Source organism: Rhinolophus ferrumequinum, chromosome 11 (genome assembly GCF_004115265.2).
Source record: "Rhinolophus ferrumequinum isolate MPI-CBG mRhiFer1 chromosome 11, mRhiFer1_v1.p, whole genome shotgun sequence".
NCBI classification, from domain to species: domain Eukaryota; kingdom Metazoa; phylum Chordata; class Mammalia; order Chiroptera; family Rhinolophidae; genus Rhinolophus; species Rhinolophus ferrumequinum.
In genome coordinates, this window is record NC_046294.1 from 1,661,221 (window position 1) to 1,680,739 (window position 19,519).

Here is a 19,519-nt window from a genome sequence, read left to right on the forward strand (position 1 = left end):
TACCCCATCTTTTCAGTCACATGCTCAGAAGCCTGCCCGGCCTGGGGTTTTAAATCGGCTTAACCATCGCTTTGTCTGTTTTTCCCCGGTGGGCGGTCTTTGAATCTCGGTCAGCATCTTTGAAAGCCTTCGTGAAACTGTGTATACACGTCATTTACTTAGTTTCCTTTAAAAACATTTTGTAAATTGTGGTCAAATATAGAACATACGATTTACCATCGTAACAGTTTTTTAGCGCACTTCTCCATGGTGTGGGGCACACACACCACCGTCACCTCCAGAACTTTCCATCGTCCAGACTGAAGCTCTGTCCCCATGAAGCGCTCACCCCTGTCCCCCTCCCCCAGCCCTGGCACCACCATCTACTTCCTGTGTCTGATTCTCACTCCTGTAGGGACCTCGTGTGATGGGGTCACACGGGATTTGTCCTTCTGTGACTGGCTTGTTTCACTCCGCACGATTTTCTAGAGATTCCTCTCTCTATGCAGACCATTGTTCCTGTGCCAATGAGACTTTCCAGGTGCTCCTCTGATTTCCATTCGTTCAGTAAGTTAAGCTGCAGGCACGGCGCAAATCCTGTTCTCTGAGGGGCCCCCGGGCTGCCTGCAGGCATCCCGGAATTTCTGCATAACCCCAGGCTAACCCGAGGGCTGCGTTCTACGGAGCTGGGTTCTGACGGCGCCTGGAACGCCGCATGTTTTCTTTGCACGTGAAGTGTGGTTCTCGGCATCAATTCTGAACATCGTTGGGCAAAAGCCCGTGGGTAGCAGAGACCGTCGTCACCATGGGTTCATGGGGCTGGCCCGGCCTGGGTTCGGTTGTTGGGTCACTTGGGCTGACCCGGCCTGTTAGGGGGTCCTGGCATGTGGGGAGAGGTCTGTGGCCCTGCTCCACTTGCCTGCAGCCCCGGTGCCCTGGAGCACCCTCCTGCCCAGGCCTCCACCTGGCCTGGCAGGGCTCCCACATTCCTCTGTGTTCCCAGGGCACCTGGCTGCTTCAGTTAGCGCAGTGATGTCCGATAACGTTCCGGACGTCCCTCGGGGCCAGTGCTGGCAGTCACAGCTCCTGTGGACCAGCCTTCCGGGCACAAGCCAGGCATTGTTCCACTGCCTGGAGATACCCTCACCTCTGGCCGCGGCCTCCTCCTGCTGACGTGCACACAGCTCCGGGAAGTGGGGTCACGCGGCCCTGGGACCGATGTGGCCTCTGCGTCTTTCCTCCCACCTGCCCCTGCCCCACACCCTGTCTATAAACCAGGCCAGATTCCTTCTTTCCCTGGGCCTCAGTCTTCCAGCTCTGGGGGTTCAGGGCTGCCTGAGTTTGGAGCCTCAGGATGCAAGCTGAGATGGAGGGGTGGTTGCCAGCCCTGCGGGGGTGGGGGGTGGGGCATCTGGCACCCCAGGCTGAGCCCTCCAAGGGCAGGGACCCTGTCTTGGCACCTCTGAGGCTCCCGGGCCCACCCAGCACTGGTCGGAGCAGAAGAAGCATAATTAGTTGTATCATTCTTCCTGAAATTACTACAGTGTAGTCAAATATGTGAACAACATATACATAGATACACATTAACACTACGCCTGATCTTCAAGGGGACACATCTTCAGTCGGCCCTGGGAGGAGCTCCTGGGGCAGGCCCCCACCACGCCCCATCTGCATGGGGTGGGGGGTGTGGGGGCTCCCATGCATCTCTGTTCGGAGCTTGGGGTGAGCACACCCACCCTGACACACCTTCCCTGGCAGGCCCATCCACAGGCGGGGCTTTTGCCCCCACACCCCCTCAGTTCATGGAGCCTCCTGAGCACAGCCAGGCACAGGTGTGGGGGAGGAGAAGCCCCTCAGCAGGTGGGGTCCCTGCGCTGCTGTGCATGTCGCTGGTTTGTGGTGCTTTCAGGCCTCATGCGGGCAGGCGTCTGTGTGCCCACTTGACAGCGCTCTAGCCAGCTCTAATTGCTGCCTTCTGTCCTGTAGCCGAGGTCATACTGACAGTGACATAAATGGTAGATTGCCACCTGGTAGCAAAAGGACTGAAAAACTGGAATATGCAGATGAGGGATCTAACAGGCGCTGGAGTCTGTGGTCTGTGGCAGATGACGAGCTGCCGCTCCGGCCCCGACGTGTCACGGCCCTGCAGGACGCAGTCCCACCGCAGTGCCTGTGAGGGCGGAAGGCGCTGCTTTCTCTTTACTGCCTCTGCTCAAGGAGGCAGAAAACAGAACTGAGAACTTCTCAAACGTGGTCCGGCCATGGAGCCTGGAGGCCGGGTGTCCGGAAAGCCCTGGGCAGCAGGAACCCCAGCCCTGGGTCCTGGGCCTGGCCCGAGCGAGCCCCTTCCCTCCAGGGCCTCGCTTTCCTCGCTTGCGGGCCATAAAGGCTTGAGGGCAGTGGTGTGGGGCACAGGATGGTGACTGAAGTGTGGCCCGCTGGTGACGTCAGTCAGCTGAATAATGGCCCCGAGATGTCCGTGTCCTGATCCCTGAACCTGTGCATGGTGGCCTTCTGTGGCAGAGGTGTGACTGGTGAGAGGGGCGGTCACCCTGCATTACCTGGTGGCCCTCATCGTCATCACGAGTGTCCTTGGGAGCAGGTCAGGGAGGAGACTGTGCCATGCTCTCCTCCATGCCCCCTCCTCAGGGCCCAGACTCCAGGCACCCACCACAGCCTTGCGCCCCCTGCACTACTGTCACCTCCCTGGTTTAATCACAAGTGGCCTTAGGAAGCATGGGGCCTTGGTTTCCCCATCTGTAGCATTTGTCAGATGACAACATGGCTGCATCTCGTCCCCATGAGGTACTGCCTATAAAGAGCTGGCTGGCAGGGGACAGGGTGGTGGCAGTCGGTCGAGGAGCACTTCCTGTACCCCACAGAGTGACGGACTTATTCCCACAGGCCAGGGTGGCTGTGTTTGCATCTCTTCTGGGGGGAGGGGTCCACAAGACACTGCTGGTCCCAGGCCTAGGGGGTCGCGGCCTGACTGCAGTTCTTCCTCTTATGTCCGGCCGCCCTGCCATCCACAGTCCCACGAGGAAGAGGCCATGGGCTCTGGCGCATGTCGGGGAAACTGAGGCAGGGAGCATACCCGATCCTGGGGGGGGGGTCACCAGATCTCCCTGTGCAAATGCCTCCAAGGCCTGGTCGGCCCCCAAGGGGAGTGGGGATGGGAGACCGCTCCTGCCCCTTCTCTCGTCCCTCTTGCCGGGTGGGCAGTGAGCCCTCGGGGTGTGGGCTGCAGCACAAGGCCTGGCCTGACACCCCTCACTTGTGAGGGAAGGTGAGCTCTGTGCCCGAGTTGCTGTCAGTCGGGCCAAAGATGGGCTCTCACTCACCCCACTGGTGTTTGCTTGTGTCCCCACAGAGGGCTCCCCTCAGTGTCCGGCAGGCCCCGCCTGCTCTGTTAAACAGCTTTACTGCAGCTCAGGCCCTGCGTGTCCTTCCGAACTGGCAGGAGGGTCCGAAGAGTGAAAGCAGGGGGCGGGGTGGGTGTGCAGAATCCTGGCAGGAGGCGCCGCGTGTGCAGACATCGGGGGCTTGGTGTAGCCTCGGCTGTGCAGGAAGCTGGTGGTGGGAGCCGGGCCGAGGAGGGGCAGCGGTGCAGCTCAGGGGTCCTGCTGTGGGACTGGGACCACAATCAGACTGTATCACAGAGCCAGCCTCTGGTGGGGTGTGGGGTTGGGGCTGGCTGTCTCCTGCCAAGAGATGAGGGCGGCAACTGTGGGGCACGGAGGGAAGAACAGCATGGGGGACTGAGGGTGGAGCTCCGGGACTGAACGGACGGCGCACGCCGCAGGCCTGGGCTGGGCGCCTACACCTGCTGTGCGCCAGGCCCTGTCCTGGCCATGGAGGGCGCAGCAGGGATGGCGCTCTATAGCCCTCCCCTGGAGGCGCTCGGAGTCCCCACGGTCTGGGGCGTGGACAGTGGGCCCCAGTAGTGATTTGTGTGAAAGACGTGACTTGGGGGACGTGGGGGTCAGATCACCTCTCTGTGGATGCGTGGGTATTGGCCCTACAGGAGCAAGAGTTGGTGCAAAGGCCCTGAGGCCAGTGGAGCAGTGCATGTTTGGGGAGAGGGGCTGGCAGGAGCCAGATGGTCTGGGGTCACCATGGTATCGTGCTGGGGAGGATGGGGGCTCAATGTCAGCCGGTGGGGTGGGGTAGGCTGTGGGGGTTGAGGTTGGAGGCAGGCACCACGATCAGGGCAAGAGAGGAGGCAGGCAGGCCTCATCTGGCTTCACAGGTCTAGCTGACAGAGGGAGGCGGTGACGGAGGCGGTGAGGCAGCTTTGGCCAGAGCTCCTGGAGGGCAAGGTGTAGTTGGAGGAAACCTGGGGGAGGGTGAGCCGGGACTTTGGGCACGCACCCTGAGGCGAGGAAGGGATAGCCCCACCTGAATGGTGCTTGGAGACCCCGAAGCCCCCTGGAATGTTCCCCAGGCAGGAGGAGGGCGGGGGGCTTGGGCCAGTGACATCCAGGGACACAGAGGGGCCCTGGATGGTCTGCCTTCAAGAAGCAGAGGCTCCTTATCTTTCTGATTGGGACGTGATCAGAGCAATGTAAAAAATCAGACCTGTAAAGCTGTGAGGACCGGCCTGGGGTCGTGCCCAGGAGTGACCCCGGGGTGGGGCTGCCCACCTTCCCTCCGCTGGGCCCCGGGGCTGGGTGGAGGGCATAGGAAGGTGGGCAGATGCAGCCGGAACAGCTCTGAGCCTCCAGCCCCTGGGGAGCCCCTCCCTTGCATGCGGGCTTCTGTGCTCTAACCAGCAGCCTCCTTGCCCTGGGCCGGGAGCTCCAGTCCCTGCCGGCCCACAACATTGTTTGGAAGTACGTTGTAGACGGACGTTGACTGTTACATATTAAATGTCCCATGTTGTGATATGACCTCGGGGGGAGGGCACACTTCAGCGGTTCTCAGGGCATTCTCAGAGTCATGCCACATCACCGTCATCTAAGCTCAAAGGAAGCCCCGTACCCACTGGCCCCCGGTGACCGCCGGTCTGCTTTCTGTCCTTGTGTAGTTCCCATCTGGACGTTTTGTGCAAATGGAATCACACAGTCTGTGGTCTTCAGTGTTCCGTTCTTAGCTCAGTGTGTCATGTAAGGTCCATCCCGTGGGAACGTGGGTTAGCGCGTCACCCTTCCGTGGCCAGGTGACAATACCCGTTGTGTGCATGGGCCACAATTCATGTCTCGTTCACCAGCTGGTGGACGGTGGGGTTTGGGGCATTTTGAGGCCCTACGCTTGGGTGGGGCTGTGGGGAGGTGCTGGGCGGGCCCCGGGCCTGGGCTTGTGTCTGTGTGAGGGAGGCTGACCAGCGCTGACTGCGTGTCCTCCTGTCTGCAGCTTCCTCATCGTCCTGGTCTGTCTCATCTTCAGCGTGCTGTCCACCATCGAGCAGTATGTCGCTCTGGCCACAGGGACCCTCTTCTGGATGGTACGTACAGAAGCTGTCACAGCCACCCTGGGCGTGTGGGTGTGGGGTGGAGCCAGCTGCTCCTGGTTCTTCCGCCTGCAGGATGACCCTGATTGGTTTCCCCTTCTGTTGGCCGGCAGCTGTGGGCTCACCCTGATACTGGGGCATTGGAGGTGTGAAGATGTCCCCCAGCTCTCAGGTTTTCCAGGCTGGTGGTCTAGGAGGGCTTCCTGGAGGAGGAGGCTTCTAAGCTGGGCCAGGAAAAGACAGGAGGACATGGGCATGAGGAGCTGAGGTTGTGGCTGGCAGGGACCTGCCCGAGCTTGCACTGTGGTGCCAAGTCTGGGTGACTCCTGACCTGAGTTGTAGCTGGTACATGGACCCTGCAGGTGTCCCAGCTCTCACCCACCCAGACGGCCTTTTCCACTGCCTCCTGAGGCTCTCACTCTCCTGCTGTGTCCCTGCTTGAGGAGGTGCTCAGGGGCCCCAAGAGCACAGAAGGAATTTCCAACATGGGGCTCCCAGCCTATCTGAGCCCCTCACCCTGAGAGTGGGGTGTGAGAGCTCTTCCCCCACTCCAGGTGTGAGCCCCTCAGACAGGGCCTGGGACGGGCCCTCTACAGCCTCGGGCCAGCCTGACTGTGGCAGGGAGGCCGAGCTGGGAGCCCACAGCCAGAATGGATCACGGCACGGTGTATGCTGGGCCAAGAGCCGAGGACATGTGACCTCACGGAGGGGACACCTCCAAGTGGACCTGGCTGCAAGTCTGCCGAGAAGGTGGAGTGCAGGGGCTGGTCAGGTCCGCAGGAAGCCACCCGAATGCTGATGGCTGATGGCAGCGGCGTCTTTCTAGTGCTGTTTTGTGTTTCCATATCTTATTGTGCAACATCCCTCCACCTACAAAGCAGGAAGAATCACGACACCCCCACCTGCACCATCTCCACTCCCCGGGGCCGGCCTGGGGAGGGGTCATGCTTGGGCACGTCATGTCCCCCTGTCACGGAGGCCTGGTCAGTTGGGCTCCCTAGTCCTCGTGACGGACCCCAGTGACAGTTCCCATGTCATTTCTGTGTAGTGGACTTTTATATTTCCTCCCGTGCGCCTGGGTTTGGAGTCATGGTGATTTCTTACCCTCTCAGAGGCTGTGGAAGAATTCAGCCAGATTTCTTCTAATGGTTGTGCAGGTTAATCTTACGGATTTAAGTTGTTGATGGCAGTTGGGAACGTCTTGGCGTGTGGCGTGAGGAACAGATCCCCTCTCATTTCGTCCCTCTGGTCTTCCAGTCACCCCAGCGCCACGTATTCAAAAGTCTGTCTTTCCTCCCTGATGTGAGGTGCTGTTTTTAACGTAAGCCAGGTGTTCCGATGCCAACAGTCCACTGGTCTGAGTGACATCACCTCCCAGGGTCACCTGCTCTGATGACGTGTGCTGAATTAATTCTGTGTCGTTTTGCGATTTAGTATCTGTGCCTGGCTCTTGTTTAGGGGTCACCAGCCCGTCCTCACTAGCTGGCTCCTCCCAGTGACCTTCACAACCGACCTCCCATGATCCCCCAAAAACCTGATGGTATCGGATGGATGAATTTGGCGAGAATGACATCTCTCTGCTGTGGGGACTTCCTGCCACGACCATGGGTTTATCAGGGGTTCTCTGGTTTCACAGTGTGGGTTTTAGACCGTTGGGGTTCAGTTTTTTGCTAATAGCAGTGACTAGAATAGTAATTGGTATTGTCAGTTGTCATCACAAATGGGTCTTCTCTTCCGTCATGTTTTGTGGGTTTTTGGTGGCTGTGAAAGCCATTGGTTTTGGTCACTTGAATGGCCTGACTTGAATTGCTCTTTGGGTCCTCTCTTCATGACCAAGGTGACCGAGCTGCTTATCCAGGTGAAAACTGAGGCAGGAAGGGGCTGGGAAGACCCTGCCAGGCTGGGCCCAGAATCCAAGGATACCCTCAGCCCTGCCCGCTGGGCACTGGCTGGTGTCTGCCCTCCCTACTGAATGTAAGTGCTGGTGGGCACCAGGGCCAGGGAGAGGACTGGGGCCTGTGCCCAGAGCCTGGTCAGCCTCTTGCCCCCATGTGAGTTTCCTGGAGCTGCTGCAGTGAAATACCACAGCCGGGGCGGCTTAAATCACAGACACTCGCTGTCCCCAGTCCTGGAGGCTGGAGTCCGAGAGCCAGGTGTCGGCAGGGCTGGTTCTGAGGCCTCTGTCCTCGGCGTGTAGACAGCCGTCTCCTCCCCGTGTCCCCACACGGTCGTCCCTCTGTGCGTGTCTGTGTCCTGACCTCTGCTTATGAGGACCCCGGTCACAATGGATGAGGGCCACCCCCAGTGTCCTCATTTCACCTTAATCACCTTAAAGGCCCAGCTCCAAATACAGTCATGTTCTGGGGATCAGGACCTCAATGTAGGAATTTGGGGGACACAGCTCAGCCCCTGAGTCCCTCTAAGGGACTTGGGTCATTTGTCCACTGCTGGAAAATTCACCATTGGGTTTGAAGCAGCTCCTACAACACCGAGACCCCAGGCTGGGGAGCACACCGGCACCCCGTTTGGGCCTTCCATCCAGGACGCCTTACCGCACGCTCATGAAGCTCAGGCAGGCCCCCGGAAGCAGCTGGGAGGGTGACGGAGCCAGGTGCAGCCCGCACAGGCTGGCCGAGGGGACCCCCCCTCACAGACGTGCCCCGTGCGTCCTCGTGTGTGAATCTTGTGAATCTCAGGCCGGGGACCACACTGATAGGCCGGAGGAATCCCAGGCCCTGTGCCCAGGGTGGGGGTGGGGACACACCCTGAGGGCCTCGGAGCGCCACTCTCCTCAGGGAAGAGCCAGGAGTTCTGTCCTGCCCCCGACAGTGTGAAAGTGTTAGACTGAGCTCTTGCTCACACATTTCATGGCCCGGTTCGGCCCAGAGCTGGGGGAGGTGGCTGAGGGCTCCTGTCCTGTCCAGGCAGCCCCTCAGTCCTGGCAGGCCCCTGCCCTGTCTTCCCTCCTTGGCGCCCCTGCTCCTCCCGCGGAGGTCCAGGCATCTATGAGGCCCAAGTGCCACCTGGTGGCCATTTTATGAACTGCGGGCACAGTGCCCCCTGCCGAGGATGGGGGCTCAGCATGGGCTAAGTTGGGGAGAGAGGTGCAGGTCCCCTCCGTCTGGGTCCGGGATGGGTCTGCGAGTGGACAGGCCCTCTGCCCCAAGCAGAGGGCCTGTGCCTGCTGTGGCCCCACCCCCTTTCCACCCCTTGGAGGTCAGGGACCCTGTGCTGCTTGCCTTGCCCCCCATTCTGTCATGTCAGCCACCTCCCTGCCACCCTCATGCCCCACCAGGCACCCTCTCCACACAGCAGCTGTTGGTTGTGGGGGGTGGGGCAGGGCTTTCTCCAAACAAAGCCAAACAACAACAGGATCGGTCCAGGAGCTCTTGTGGCATTCAGCTCTTGTGCACTCTGCCTTGCTGCCCCGTCCGTCCTCCGTCCTCACCTCCCTCCGCCTTGCCGGCTCCTCCACCCCAGTGCACTGTCCCGGCTGCTCAGCTTCTGCACTTGGTCGGGCTGTTTCTGTGCCAAGTTACAGGACCGGCTTCTTGTCCAGTTTCAGACCCCGGCTTGGTTGTCACCATGTCAGTACACCCCTCCCTGACCTGCCATCTGCGGGGTCCCCATCCCTCCCTGCTCTTCTCGGCCATCTGCGTGCTGGGCTCTGCGGGTGGGTTCGCAGCCTTCCAGGTCCTTGCTTCCTTCCTCCACCCACCCCAAAACTCAGGGCGGGACCCCAGTGGCTGCGCTCACCCCACACGCTCAGCGTGGTGTTCCCGGGCCTGGACCCCCTCCTTTGAGCACATGCACCCAGAGCTGCCTCCACGGGACACCCCAAGTTGCTGTATTGTCCCAGGCCTCAGTTTCCCCACCTGCAAAATGGGCGGGTGGGCAGTACGGTCTCAGATTTACTTTCAAAAGTCTTGCTGGGTTTCTTAAGGAATTCCCAACTCACTGGACATGTGGTCCTTCGAGGTGGGTTTGAACTGGCTGTGTCTGGCTGCCAGCGCAGAGTCATGGCCATGGGGTGGTGGGGTGGAGGGGTGTTGGGGACACAGTGGGGATGAGGCAGCCATGGGCCCAGCCCCCAGGGGTAGATGTGAGTTATGTCTGGGCCTGGCTGTGAAAGCAGGGCAGGTGAAGAGGGATTGTGGGTGGGATGTGTGTGCAGGGAATCTGAGGGCTTCCTGGAGGAGGGGACACCCTGAGAAGGGAAGGGGAAGGAAAAGGTAAGTGGGTGCCGGGGCTGGCTGGCACAGGCAGGTACCCCTCCCACAGCTCACAGCCTCCAGGGTGGGCTGGGCAGGGGCAGGGCCCCAGGGCTCTCAGTGTAGGTGGGAATCGGGGCTTCCTGGGGAGGCGGGGAGGCGGGGTGTTGACTGTAGGTAGAGGGGACCCGATGTGGGGAGTGGGCTTAGGAAGCTGAGGGGTTTGCAGCCCCTGGAGTCGGGCCACAGGACACCAGGTGGCGCTGTTGTCAGCGAAATGCTGGTGCCCCTGGCTGGGGCCCATAGCGCGGGAGCCAGACCACAGCCTGGAGCCCAGGAGGGGCCAAGGGTGGGCTCTGCGTGAGGGGTTCTGAGAGCAGCACGAGGTTTAAATGGTGGAAAAAAAGTCGTTCAAAGCTGTGTTTTCCCGGAGAGCCCATATTTCTTCCTTTTTTTCATAGGCTTGGCTTTTATGGTGCCAGAAAGCTGTTATCTCAGCCTGGGGTAAGGAAACCCCAGGCGGCCTCCGAGGGATTAAGCGTTTTCTGCTGAACCAGGGATATTTGGTGGGCCTGAAAAAGCCATTTTGTTGGAATCTCATCTGTGTTGCGGGGTCTGTCCTGGGCATGTTAGCAGACACGTCGGAGCTCTAAGCCATGTTTGTGGCTTCCCAGGGGAAAGGGCCGCTTCTGGGGTTGCAAACAGCTCCTGACGTGGTTTCTGAGTTCAGAGGAAGCCGTGTGTGTGTGCTGACATGTGTGTACGTGTGTGTCTGCTTGTGCACATGTGTGCGTGTCCACGCTTTGCGCCTGAGTTTCTGTGTATGCACCCCCAGAAGGAGTCTGGGCTTGGGGGCTGTCCTGTGTGCCTCCCTGTCCTGCTGCTGTGGCAGAAACCCCCACTCTCTGCAGTCAGAGACCCTGCCCGGCCTAGCTGAGGGGCTCGATTTTGTCCCTGAAATCGCACACAAAGGGAGAGGCTCTGGGAAGCACAGCACACACACAGCGTGTCCGTGCCTCTGGTGGGGAGCATACCGGGGAACTGCCCTGCTTTGCCTGTGGTGAAAACCCCGTGAGCGCGGCCCGGAGGTCTGGGGGATGAGATCATCGCTTGCGGCTTCCTCCCTTGCTGCCGAGGCCCCCTCAGCCCCTCCGCTCGGACCCAGCCCTCCCGCCAGCTGGATCCCCCACCCCCAGCACAGGGCGAGACCCTCCGGCTCTCTGGGCCCCATGGGACTCTGTGGGCCCCCTCAAGAGCCTTCCGTGGGTCCCCGTTTCTCTGGAGCAAGGTCCAGGCTCTGTCCTCGGCCCCACCCCCCTGCTCACACTCAGAGGCCCCTGCAGACCCGCACGTTTCCACACCCTTCAAATGCCAGGAGAGATGACGGCTAGGTCAGGGCCAGCGCCACCACGCCCTCTGCTCCGTCCTCCCCTCACTGTAGGGGAAGAGCGTCCCAGAGCTTCAGTCCCTTCTGCCCAAGTTCAGGGCACCAGTGGGGGGCCCAGGGTTTGCATTAAGAAACCCCGAGGTCTCATTTTCTCCACCGCCTCCTGCTCAGAGCGCCCTTCTCTCTCAGCCTTCCTTCACCTCTCTGTTTGGTGAACTCCTACACATCCGACAAAGCCCCTCTCTGGCACAGTTGCCTCTGTGACACCATCCTGCTTATCCAGGGGCATCGCCTGCTTTCTCCTCTGGACCTCAGGGTACTCAGGGGAGACCTCCTCTCCCTGCCTCCAAACCTTGAGCTCCTTTGTTTCATTGTCCCCGGCTCACGGCAGCCACCCTGCTAGGATTGGTCCCTGCTGCCCGGGCCTTCTCTGAGGTTCTGCCCCAGAATGCAGTGCACCCCCACTCACCACCTGGGAGCAGGGAGTATTCTCTCCTGCGTTTATCCAGCCAGCAAACACTTATCCAGCACCTACTACATGCCAGGGTCTGTGCAAACAGATGTGGGCTCTTGAGGGCAGAACACAGGCTTCATGGGTACCCCCCCAACTCTCCCCGCGGGGCCCTGGGAAGAAGCGTAAGCATCTAAGAGTGGGGAGAGGGACTGGCGCCCCCCCCCCTTATCGCTGGTGGTTGTGGCACATACGCCCTCCTGCGTGCACACCTGTCTGTGTGCATCTGTGTGTGTGCACACGTGTGTTCTGCTAGGCCACAGCTCAGGCATCTGGGTGTCTCTCGGCAGGTCCTGTTCGCTAGGGAGCCGGCTTTCCATGGTCAGACCAAGTCTCACAGTTCCCGGCAGAAACACTAAAAGCGAAAGATGGGCCCCCGAGAACCGCAGTCCGCTTTCTGGACGTCTCTGATCAGCAAACCCTGAGAAGGGCAAGGTTTCTTTGCGAGTGGTTCCGGCCGCCTGCACACCCGGTGAGCCCGGTGACCTGCACTCAGCTCAGCAGGACGTGGGGGGCTCTGCCGGGGGTGCAGGAGGAACCCCTCACTCATCTGCCCGGAGGCCCCACGTGGAGCCGACCCCACGGAGATGGGGTGGAGGGACGCTGGCCTCCAGGACTGGAGAAGGCAAGGTGGCTGTGGGGGTCGGGCTCACTTGTGAGGACGTGGCTGCCCTGGGCAGAGCGTGTCCAGTGGGGCAGGGGCTGTGCCCGGTGGCGTGGGACTCCTCATGGGTCTGGGTCACCCCCTGCATCCCGCATGAGCCTGTGAACAGAGGCCTGGGGCCACCAAGCAGAATTTGAAACCGCTGCCCTCAGGGGACTTGGCCAACTGGCCAGAGCTCCTGTGTAGATCGGGGGACCCCTGAAAATGACAGCCCCCCTCCTTGGTGACTCTGTGGACACAGCCTGAGCCACTCGCTCACGGCATTTCAGCTCCCCAGATCCTCTAACACAAATGGCACTTCTGTCCAACCCACGGCCCCCATTTGTGTGTCACCGCTCGCTCAGTGTTTGTAGCATTCTTTTCTCATTGTGTGGTTGTCATGGGTTTTATCCACCTTGACGTGCAGTGGCCGTGGCCCTCCCTCCGTGGTCTCCTCCTGAGCTTCGAGGGGGAGTGCCTCTGTCCCCGCTGTATCCAGAGGACAGTTCTCTGGCCCCTGACGGCGTCCGAGCAAGAGGAAGCCGAGGGCTCGAGGCTCGTGAGGCCCTTTGTGGGGCCCCGGGCAGCAGCTCGGACCATTCCCACCGGGGACAAAGTTTATGCCCCACCCGGGCCCCCCACCCCCGGTGGGGGTGACAGGGCTGGGGCTGGCTGCGTTCCTGGCCTGGAGGCAGCTGCTCCGGAGGGGGACAGCTGACATTCCTTCATGCAGGGTCTGCGCTCAGCCGAGAGAGAGCCGTGAAAACGGGAATCCTGTGCTGTAACCAGAACCTTCCATGAGGACACCAGGCCCTGTGTTGGGCGGGGGCGGGGGTCCTACGGTGACTCGTTTCTGTAACAAAGACACCCTCTGTGAAGCCCACAGCCGGGCCTCACGTTATCTGCTGCCAGAATTGTCAGATCGAACACGTCTGTTCAGAACAAGGAGGGGGGGTTGGGCAGGAGGAAGAGGAAACTGTGCAAAATGTTTGAAACTTTCCCGAAAAACATGTAACCTGATCCTGTGCGAATGGTCTGAGTCAGGTGGACGCTCCTGGCCGGCAGGCAGTGTGTCCTCTGGGGCCTGTGCAGAGGGAAGAGCCTGGCCCCACCTGGCGTGGTGGGACCTGGTGGGGGCGCTCAGCCTGCGGTGCTCCAGGCTGTGGGGGCAGGGGGACGTCCACCTGCCCCTCAGGTCCCCCTCACTCCTGCACCAGACACCTCTCGCAAATCCCCCACAGGTGCTACTGGGGCCATTAGAGTGTCAACTGTGCCTCCTGATGGGGAGGGGAGGTGCCCCTTGTCTTGTGCCTGGTTCTGGGACCTCTTGGGCCCTGAGGAGACTCCATGATGGCCAAGTGGTGGCCCTGGGGCCCCGAGACCAGCCAGGGCCTGGCCACAGGACTCCCACTGGCTCTGGGAACCGCCTGCGTCTGCGCCTGTTTGTTTCCATAGTATTTCCTGTTTTCAAACTATAAAACTGTGTGATGCAAGTCGAGTGCTGGCATCTAAGACTGCCTTCCTTCCGGGGGCGTCTTTGCTGGAGCCCTGCTGAGAGCCCCCGGACCTGCACCCCATCTTCCCTGGGCTCTGGGGGCTACCCTCCTCCCTGGAAGCCGTCCCACCTAATCCGTGGGCCCCTAGCCCACAGGAAATGACCGTCCTGTTTGTCAGGGAGGCCGGAGCCCTGGGGCCTTGTACCACTGCTCAGGTGCCCGCTCAGCAGGCCCCACGGCCTCCTCAGCACCTGGCGGGGGGGGTTGTGTGTGCGCACGGTTTCCAGGTTTCTCTCCCACCGTGGCCAGGGGTCTGGGCGGTCTCCTTCTCCACTATCCCTGTTGTGGCCCCTTCTCTTTTCTTTCCCTCTTTTCAGAAGTTGTGATGATTCAGCTCTAGGTTGGTGACCAGAAGTGGAGCCTCCCCGGGTCGGGGTGCAGGCGTGGTGGGGACTAGCGGGGCACCCCTGGCTCGGCTCAGCTTCCAGTGTCGTTGGTGGGAAGGCCCTTTGAGGGGCAAGCACAGGAGAACCTCCTGCCCGTCTAGAAGGTGACAGCCGTGTGAGGAGGGGGTCTTTACATGCACCCAGGCCGCCCGTTGGCCACCCCCGGGAGAGGCCCCCATGAGACGCTCTGCTCTCTGAGTGGGAGGCTTCGGGCGTCCCCAGGCCTGGCTCCATGTTTCCTGTCCCTCTTTGGCCTCCATACCATGCAGCCCACACGTCAGCGTGTCCCTGAGGCCCAGGACAAGAAGCAGCCGCTGGGCGGGGGCGCCTGCTGTGGGCCCCCCTCCTCCATTGGGGAGTTAGCAGAATCAGAGCGTGCCGTCCGTCCTGGGACAGGTGTTTCCTTTATGCTCTGCCCGAGGGCTGGGGAGAAGCTGGTCATTAAGTGCCACATTCGGCGGGGGTCTCCGGCTCAGGGTAGCTGGAGGGCCGGTTTTGTTAGGGCCTTGTTTTCACATCTCACCCCCGCCAGCTGGAGCGCCTTGTTTTAAGCGTGGGGCACCAGCTGACATAACATAACGGGGATCCATGTCGCTGGCCGCGGCATGGGTGCTGGCACTGCGCTCTCCGTGGGGGCTCCCGGGGTCGGCCCTGGGGAAGTCGGCAGGATGAGCCCGGCCGGGCCCTGTGGCCGTGGGGTACTGCACAGTGAGGTCTGCCAGTTGCCTCTCCCCGGACAAGTGGGCTGCCCGAGTGGCTGGTTGCAGGGTGGGGCCAGGGGGCTGTGCAGGTACCAGAATAATTGCCCCAGGTGGTGCATTCAGATGGGTTATAATCATGTTCTGTGTTACTCCAGATCGTGCAGGATGAGAACCAGCGGCCCTGGCTGTGTGGCCATTGAAATGTGTCACTATATAGACTTCATGGGTAGGAAAGGGGGGGCTCAGTGTAGTCTTGAGGGGTTGAGGGACCACCACCCATGCACCTGGCCCCCAGCCCCGGCCTCACTGAGCCAGCTTGGTGCTGGGGCACAGCCCCTCTTCCCTGAGTTTTCATCTCCCAGTTGTAAAACCGTTTGATCGCCTGGCATTCAGGGTCGGGCATGAGTGGAAGGGGAGCCATGGCGACTCCCAGGGCCAGGGCTGCTGGCGGCCCTGTTCAGTCACTGGCGGGAGATGCCCTTGAGCCAGCCAGGTCCAGCCCAGTGTGCCCAGCTCACTGCCCGTCAGTGACTTCTGGGCCCCTGATGGATCCCAGCTGGGCTCAAGACGACTTGATGACACCCGCCAATGTGGGGAGGCCGAGAAACCCCAAAGCATCCTTAGTGTCTTGGGAACTGGGGTCCCCTCCCAAATGTTCGGGTCTCTACCATAAGTGCCGACCCTGCTGGGCTTCTGGCCACCTGGGAAGATGTGTTCCGAGCCTCACACCTTCGCAGTGTCCCTTCCCCATGGGTAGTGGCTGTGAGGCAGAGACCCCAGCCCAGAGCTCACAGCGAGGGGTGCCAACATGCATTCAGGTGGACCCAACCGCTGCTTGGCCGAGAAAAGTCTCCTGTGCTGGAAGCCAAGCCTGGGTGGCTGCGGCCAGTGGTGCCATTTCCTCAGCTTGGTCAAGGACAAAGGTGGTTGAAGAAGCAGGTTGGGAAAAATGTGCCTGATTGAGAGGTGGGCATGTACAGGCACACACGTACACACACGTACACACAGGCACAGCACACGTAACACACACGTACACACACGTACACACACGTACACACACGTACACACACGTACACACAGGCACAGCACACGTAACACACACGTACACACACGTACACACACGTACACACACGTACACACACGCACAGCACACGTAACACACACGTACACACACGTACACACACGTACACACACGTACACACAGGCACAGCACACGTAACACACACGTACACACACGTACACACACGTACACACACGTACACACACGTACACACAGGCACACACGTACGCACACGTACGCACACGTACACACACGTACACACACACAGCACACGTAACACACACGTACACACACGTACACACACGTACACACACGTACACACAGGCACAGCACACGTAACACACACGTACACACACGTACACACACGTACACACACGTACACACAGGCACAGCACACGTAACACACACGTACACACACGTACACACACGTACACACACGTACACACAGGCACAGCACACGTAACACACGTACACACACGTACACACACGTACACACACGTACACACAGGCACAGCACACGTAACACACACGTACACACACGTACACACACGTACACACACGTACACACACGTACACACAGGCACACACGTACACACACGTACGCACACGTACACACACGTACACACACACAGCACACGTAACACACACGTACACACACGTACACACACGTACACACACGTACACACAGGCACAGCACACGTAACACACACGTACACACACGTACACACACGTACACACACGTACACACAGGCACAGCACACGTAACACACACGTACACACACGTACACACACGTACACACACGTACACACACGTACACACAGGCACACACGTACACACACGTACGCACACGTACACACACGTACACACACACAGCACACGTAACACACACGTACACACACACAGCACACACACACGGCACACACACAGCACACACAGACACACGCACGGCACACACAGCACACACACACAACACACAGCACACACACAACACACACAGCACACAACAAACACAGCACATAACAAACACAGCACACACACAATGCACAGCACACACAGCTCACACACACGGCATACACAACACACAGACACATACAGCACACACGTAGCACATCCACACACAGCACACATACACAGACACACATGGCACACACAGCACACACAGCACACACAGACACACAACACACACAGCACACAACACACACAGCACACACACAATGCACAGCACACACACACGGCACACACACACAACACAGCACACACACATACACACGGCACACACAGCACACACAGCACACACAGACACACAACACACACAGCACACAACACACACAGCACACACACAATGCACAGCACACACACACGGCACACACACACAACACAGCACACACACATACACACGGCACACACAGCACACAACACACAGACACACACATAGCACATCCACACACAGCACACGTACACAGACACACATGGCACACACAGACACAAGGCACACACAATTACACAAACAAACAGAGGTGCGCACAGACACACGTACACATGCACAGGGCACGTGGGGGCACACATGTGTGGCCATATTCATGTGGCGTGCACTCAGGCACACACACGTGTCTGCATGAACATATGCACACGTGCACGCTCAGCCCTGGAGCCTGGGGCCAGCAAGGAGAAAGACCCCCTCGGGGCCGCGTTCCATTTGCACATTTAATCCAGAAACTGTCAGCACGGGAAGCCTGGCCGAGAACAAAATGTCAGTGTGTGCTGAGAGGCGCAGCCTGCCCCTTTCCTGGCGGGCGATGACCTGGTCAGTTTCCGAGCGTGATGAGCCGAGAATAATTTGTGCATTCAGAGTGGGGTTCGCTGGGGAGGCCTGGGGGGAGGTGGTGTCTTCATTTCATTTTCAATTTCTGAGCCAGGCCTGTGTCTCTTCTCTCGACCGTTGTCGGAGCCCAGCCAGGGATGGTCGGGGACGGGCTGGGGTCCGTGTGTGTGATTCATATCTCACAGTTGCTGACCCCACGAGGTGTGTGCACCCAGAGATCACTATGGAAGTCTGAGCTTGACCACTACCCCCGGGACCTCGTGGTTTTCGGGGTGCTGGTGACCAGGGCTCGGTCCCCTGTTGGGATCCTCTCTACTTTCCCCCAAATACACCCCTTTTGCTCAGGGTCTCTGTCTTCATCTCAGGTTCCAGGTGATTTTCTCTTAAATGAGGACGTCTGTTAGACCACTCAGGAGCTCTGAGGCTTTGAGAAAACACCCTCTCGTCCTGGGGAGTTTATAAGAGTTTCTCATGTCTCCCCAGTGTTGAGGGGGTTGCTGTCTAAGCTTCCATCACTGGTCCCCGTGTAGATGGGCAGCCGAGAGGGTCTGGGGGACCGCGGCAGCCTCTGGAGGCCTCTGTGCACCCTCTTAAGAAAGGGTGCGGTGGGGCAGCTGGCCTGGGGCCTCCAGAGTCCCTCGCTTTCTGGTTTTCGGGGGCCTGCTGTGGGCGTGGCTCTCCCAGGTCCCCAGAGCGCACAGAGGGAGAGACCCCAGGAGACAGTGGGGGTCCAGACCCCTGAAGCTGCCCGGTGGGCCCACACATAGTACTGCCCCTCTCCTCGTGTGAGATTCAGGCGGCGTTAGTCGCTCTGGCACCGAGAGCCGTGGGGGTAAACACGCAGGGCGTGAAGTTGCTCCGTCCAGAGCCCATGGCCTCCAGGGCCAAGGAGACAGTGGTGAACGGTGGTCTCCTCCTCCTGGCAGGTGTGCAGCGGGGGGGGGGTGTGCTGGGGAGGCACAGGGAGCATCTGTACCCAGTAAAGGTGTCCCAGTGGGAGCCAGTGACCTTGAGTAGGAATTTGTTTGCAGCCCCTGGATGTTCTGCTCCTGAAATCCAAGGGGGACCGACAGACAGACCCGCGTTTGCCATGGCTGCACATACCCTGGGTCTGCACTCGGCTCACTTAAACTCAAGCCGGCTTTACTGAGGTATAAATCTTGTGTAGACACCGTAAGCTCATGACCACCATCAGGGCAGTGAGCACCGCCCCCCAAATTGTCCTTGTGACCTTGGGGTCCCTCCTCCCTGCTTCCCCACTCAGGAGGGAACCACTCATCTCTTTCTGTCAGTGTAGACTGGTTTGCACTTTCTAGAGTTTTCTGTACATGGCCTCATTCACTCAGCATCATTTTGCGGTTCACCCAGGTTTTTGCGTGTATCAGCCGTCCATTCTTCGTTATGTCACAGTCTGTTTATCCATTCAGGGGTTGATAGACATTTGGGTCGTTCCCAGTTTTGAGCTATTATAAATACACTTGTGTCCAAGTCTTGATGTTTCTTTCTTCATGGGTAAAAACCTAGGAGTCGAACGGCTGGATAATGCGGTAGGTGTTTGTTTAACTATTTAAGAACCTGACAGAGCTGTTTTCCAGGGCGGCCGCACCATCTTGCATTCCCACCAGCCACGTGTGAGCGGTGGAGTTCCTCCCCTCCTCGCCTGCCCGCGGTACAGTCGGTCTTTTCGTTTTAGCCAGTCTGATGGGTGGGTAGGAGTGTGTCATTTGCTAGTGACTGGTGATGGTCAGAAGCTTTTCATGTGCTCAGCTGGCTTCCATTGAACTTCATTGACAAGTATCTTTTCAGAGTTTTT

The 19,519-nt window shown here is 59.5% G+C and overlaps 1 protein-coding gene across 3 annotated transcripts in view; it reads left to right on the forward strand.

Moving 5' to 3' along the window:
• Positions 1–19,519, forward strand: part of KCNQ1 (potassium voltage-gated channel subfamily Q member 1) — a 310,562-nt gene that overhangs the window by 38,455 nt on the left and 252,588 nt on the right. For all 3 annotated transcript variants that reach the window (XM_033119433.1, XM_033119432.1, XM_033119434.1), the window contains exon 2: positions 5,332–5,422. In XM_033119433.1, coding sequence (XP_032975324.1) covers positions 5,332–5,422 — 91 coding nt within the window. The remainder of the gene's footprint in view (positions 1–5,331; positions 5,423–19,519) is intronic.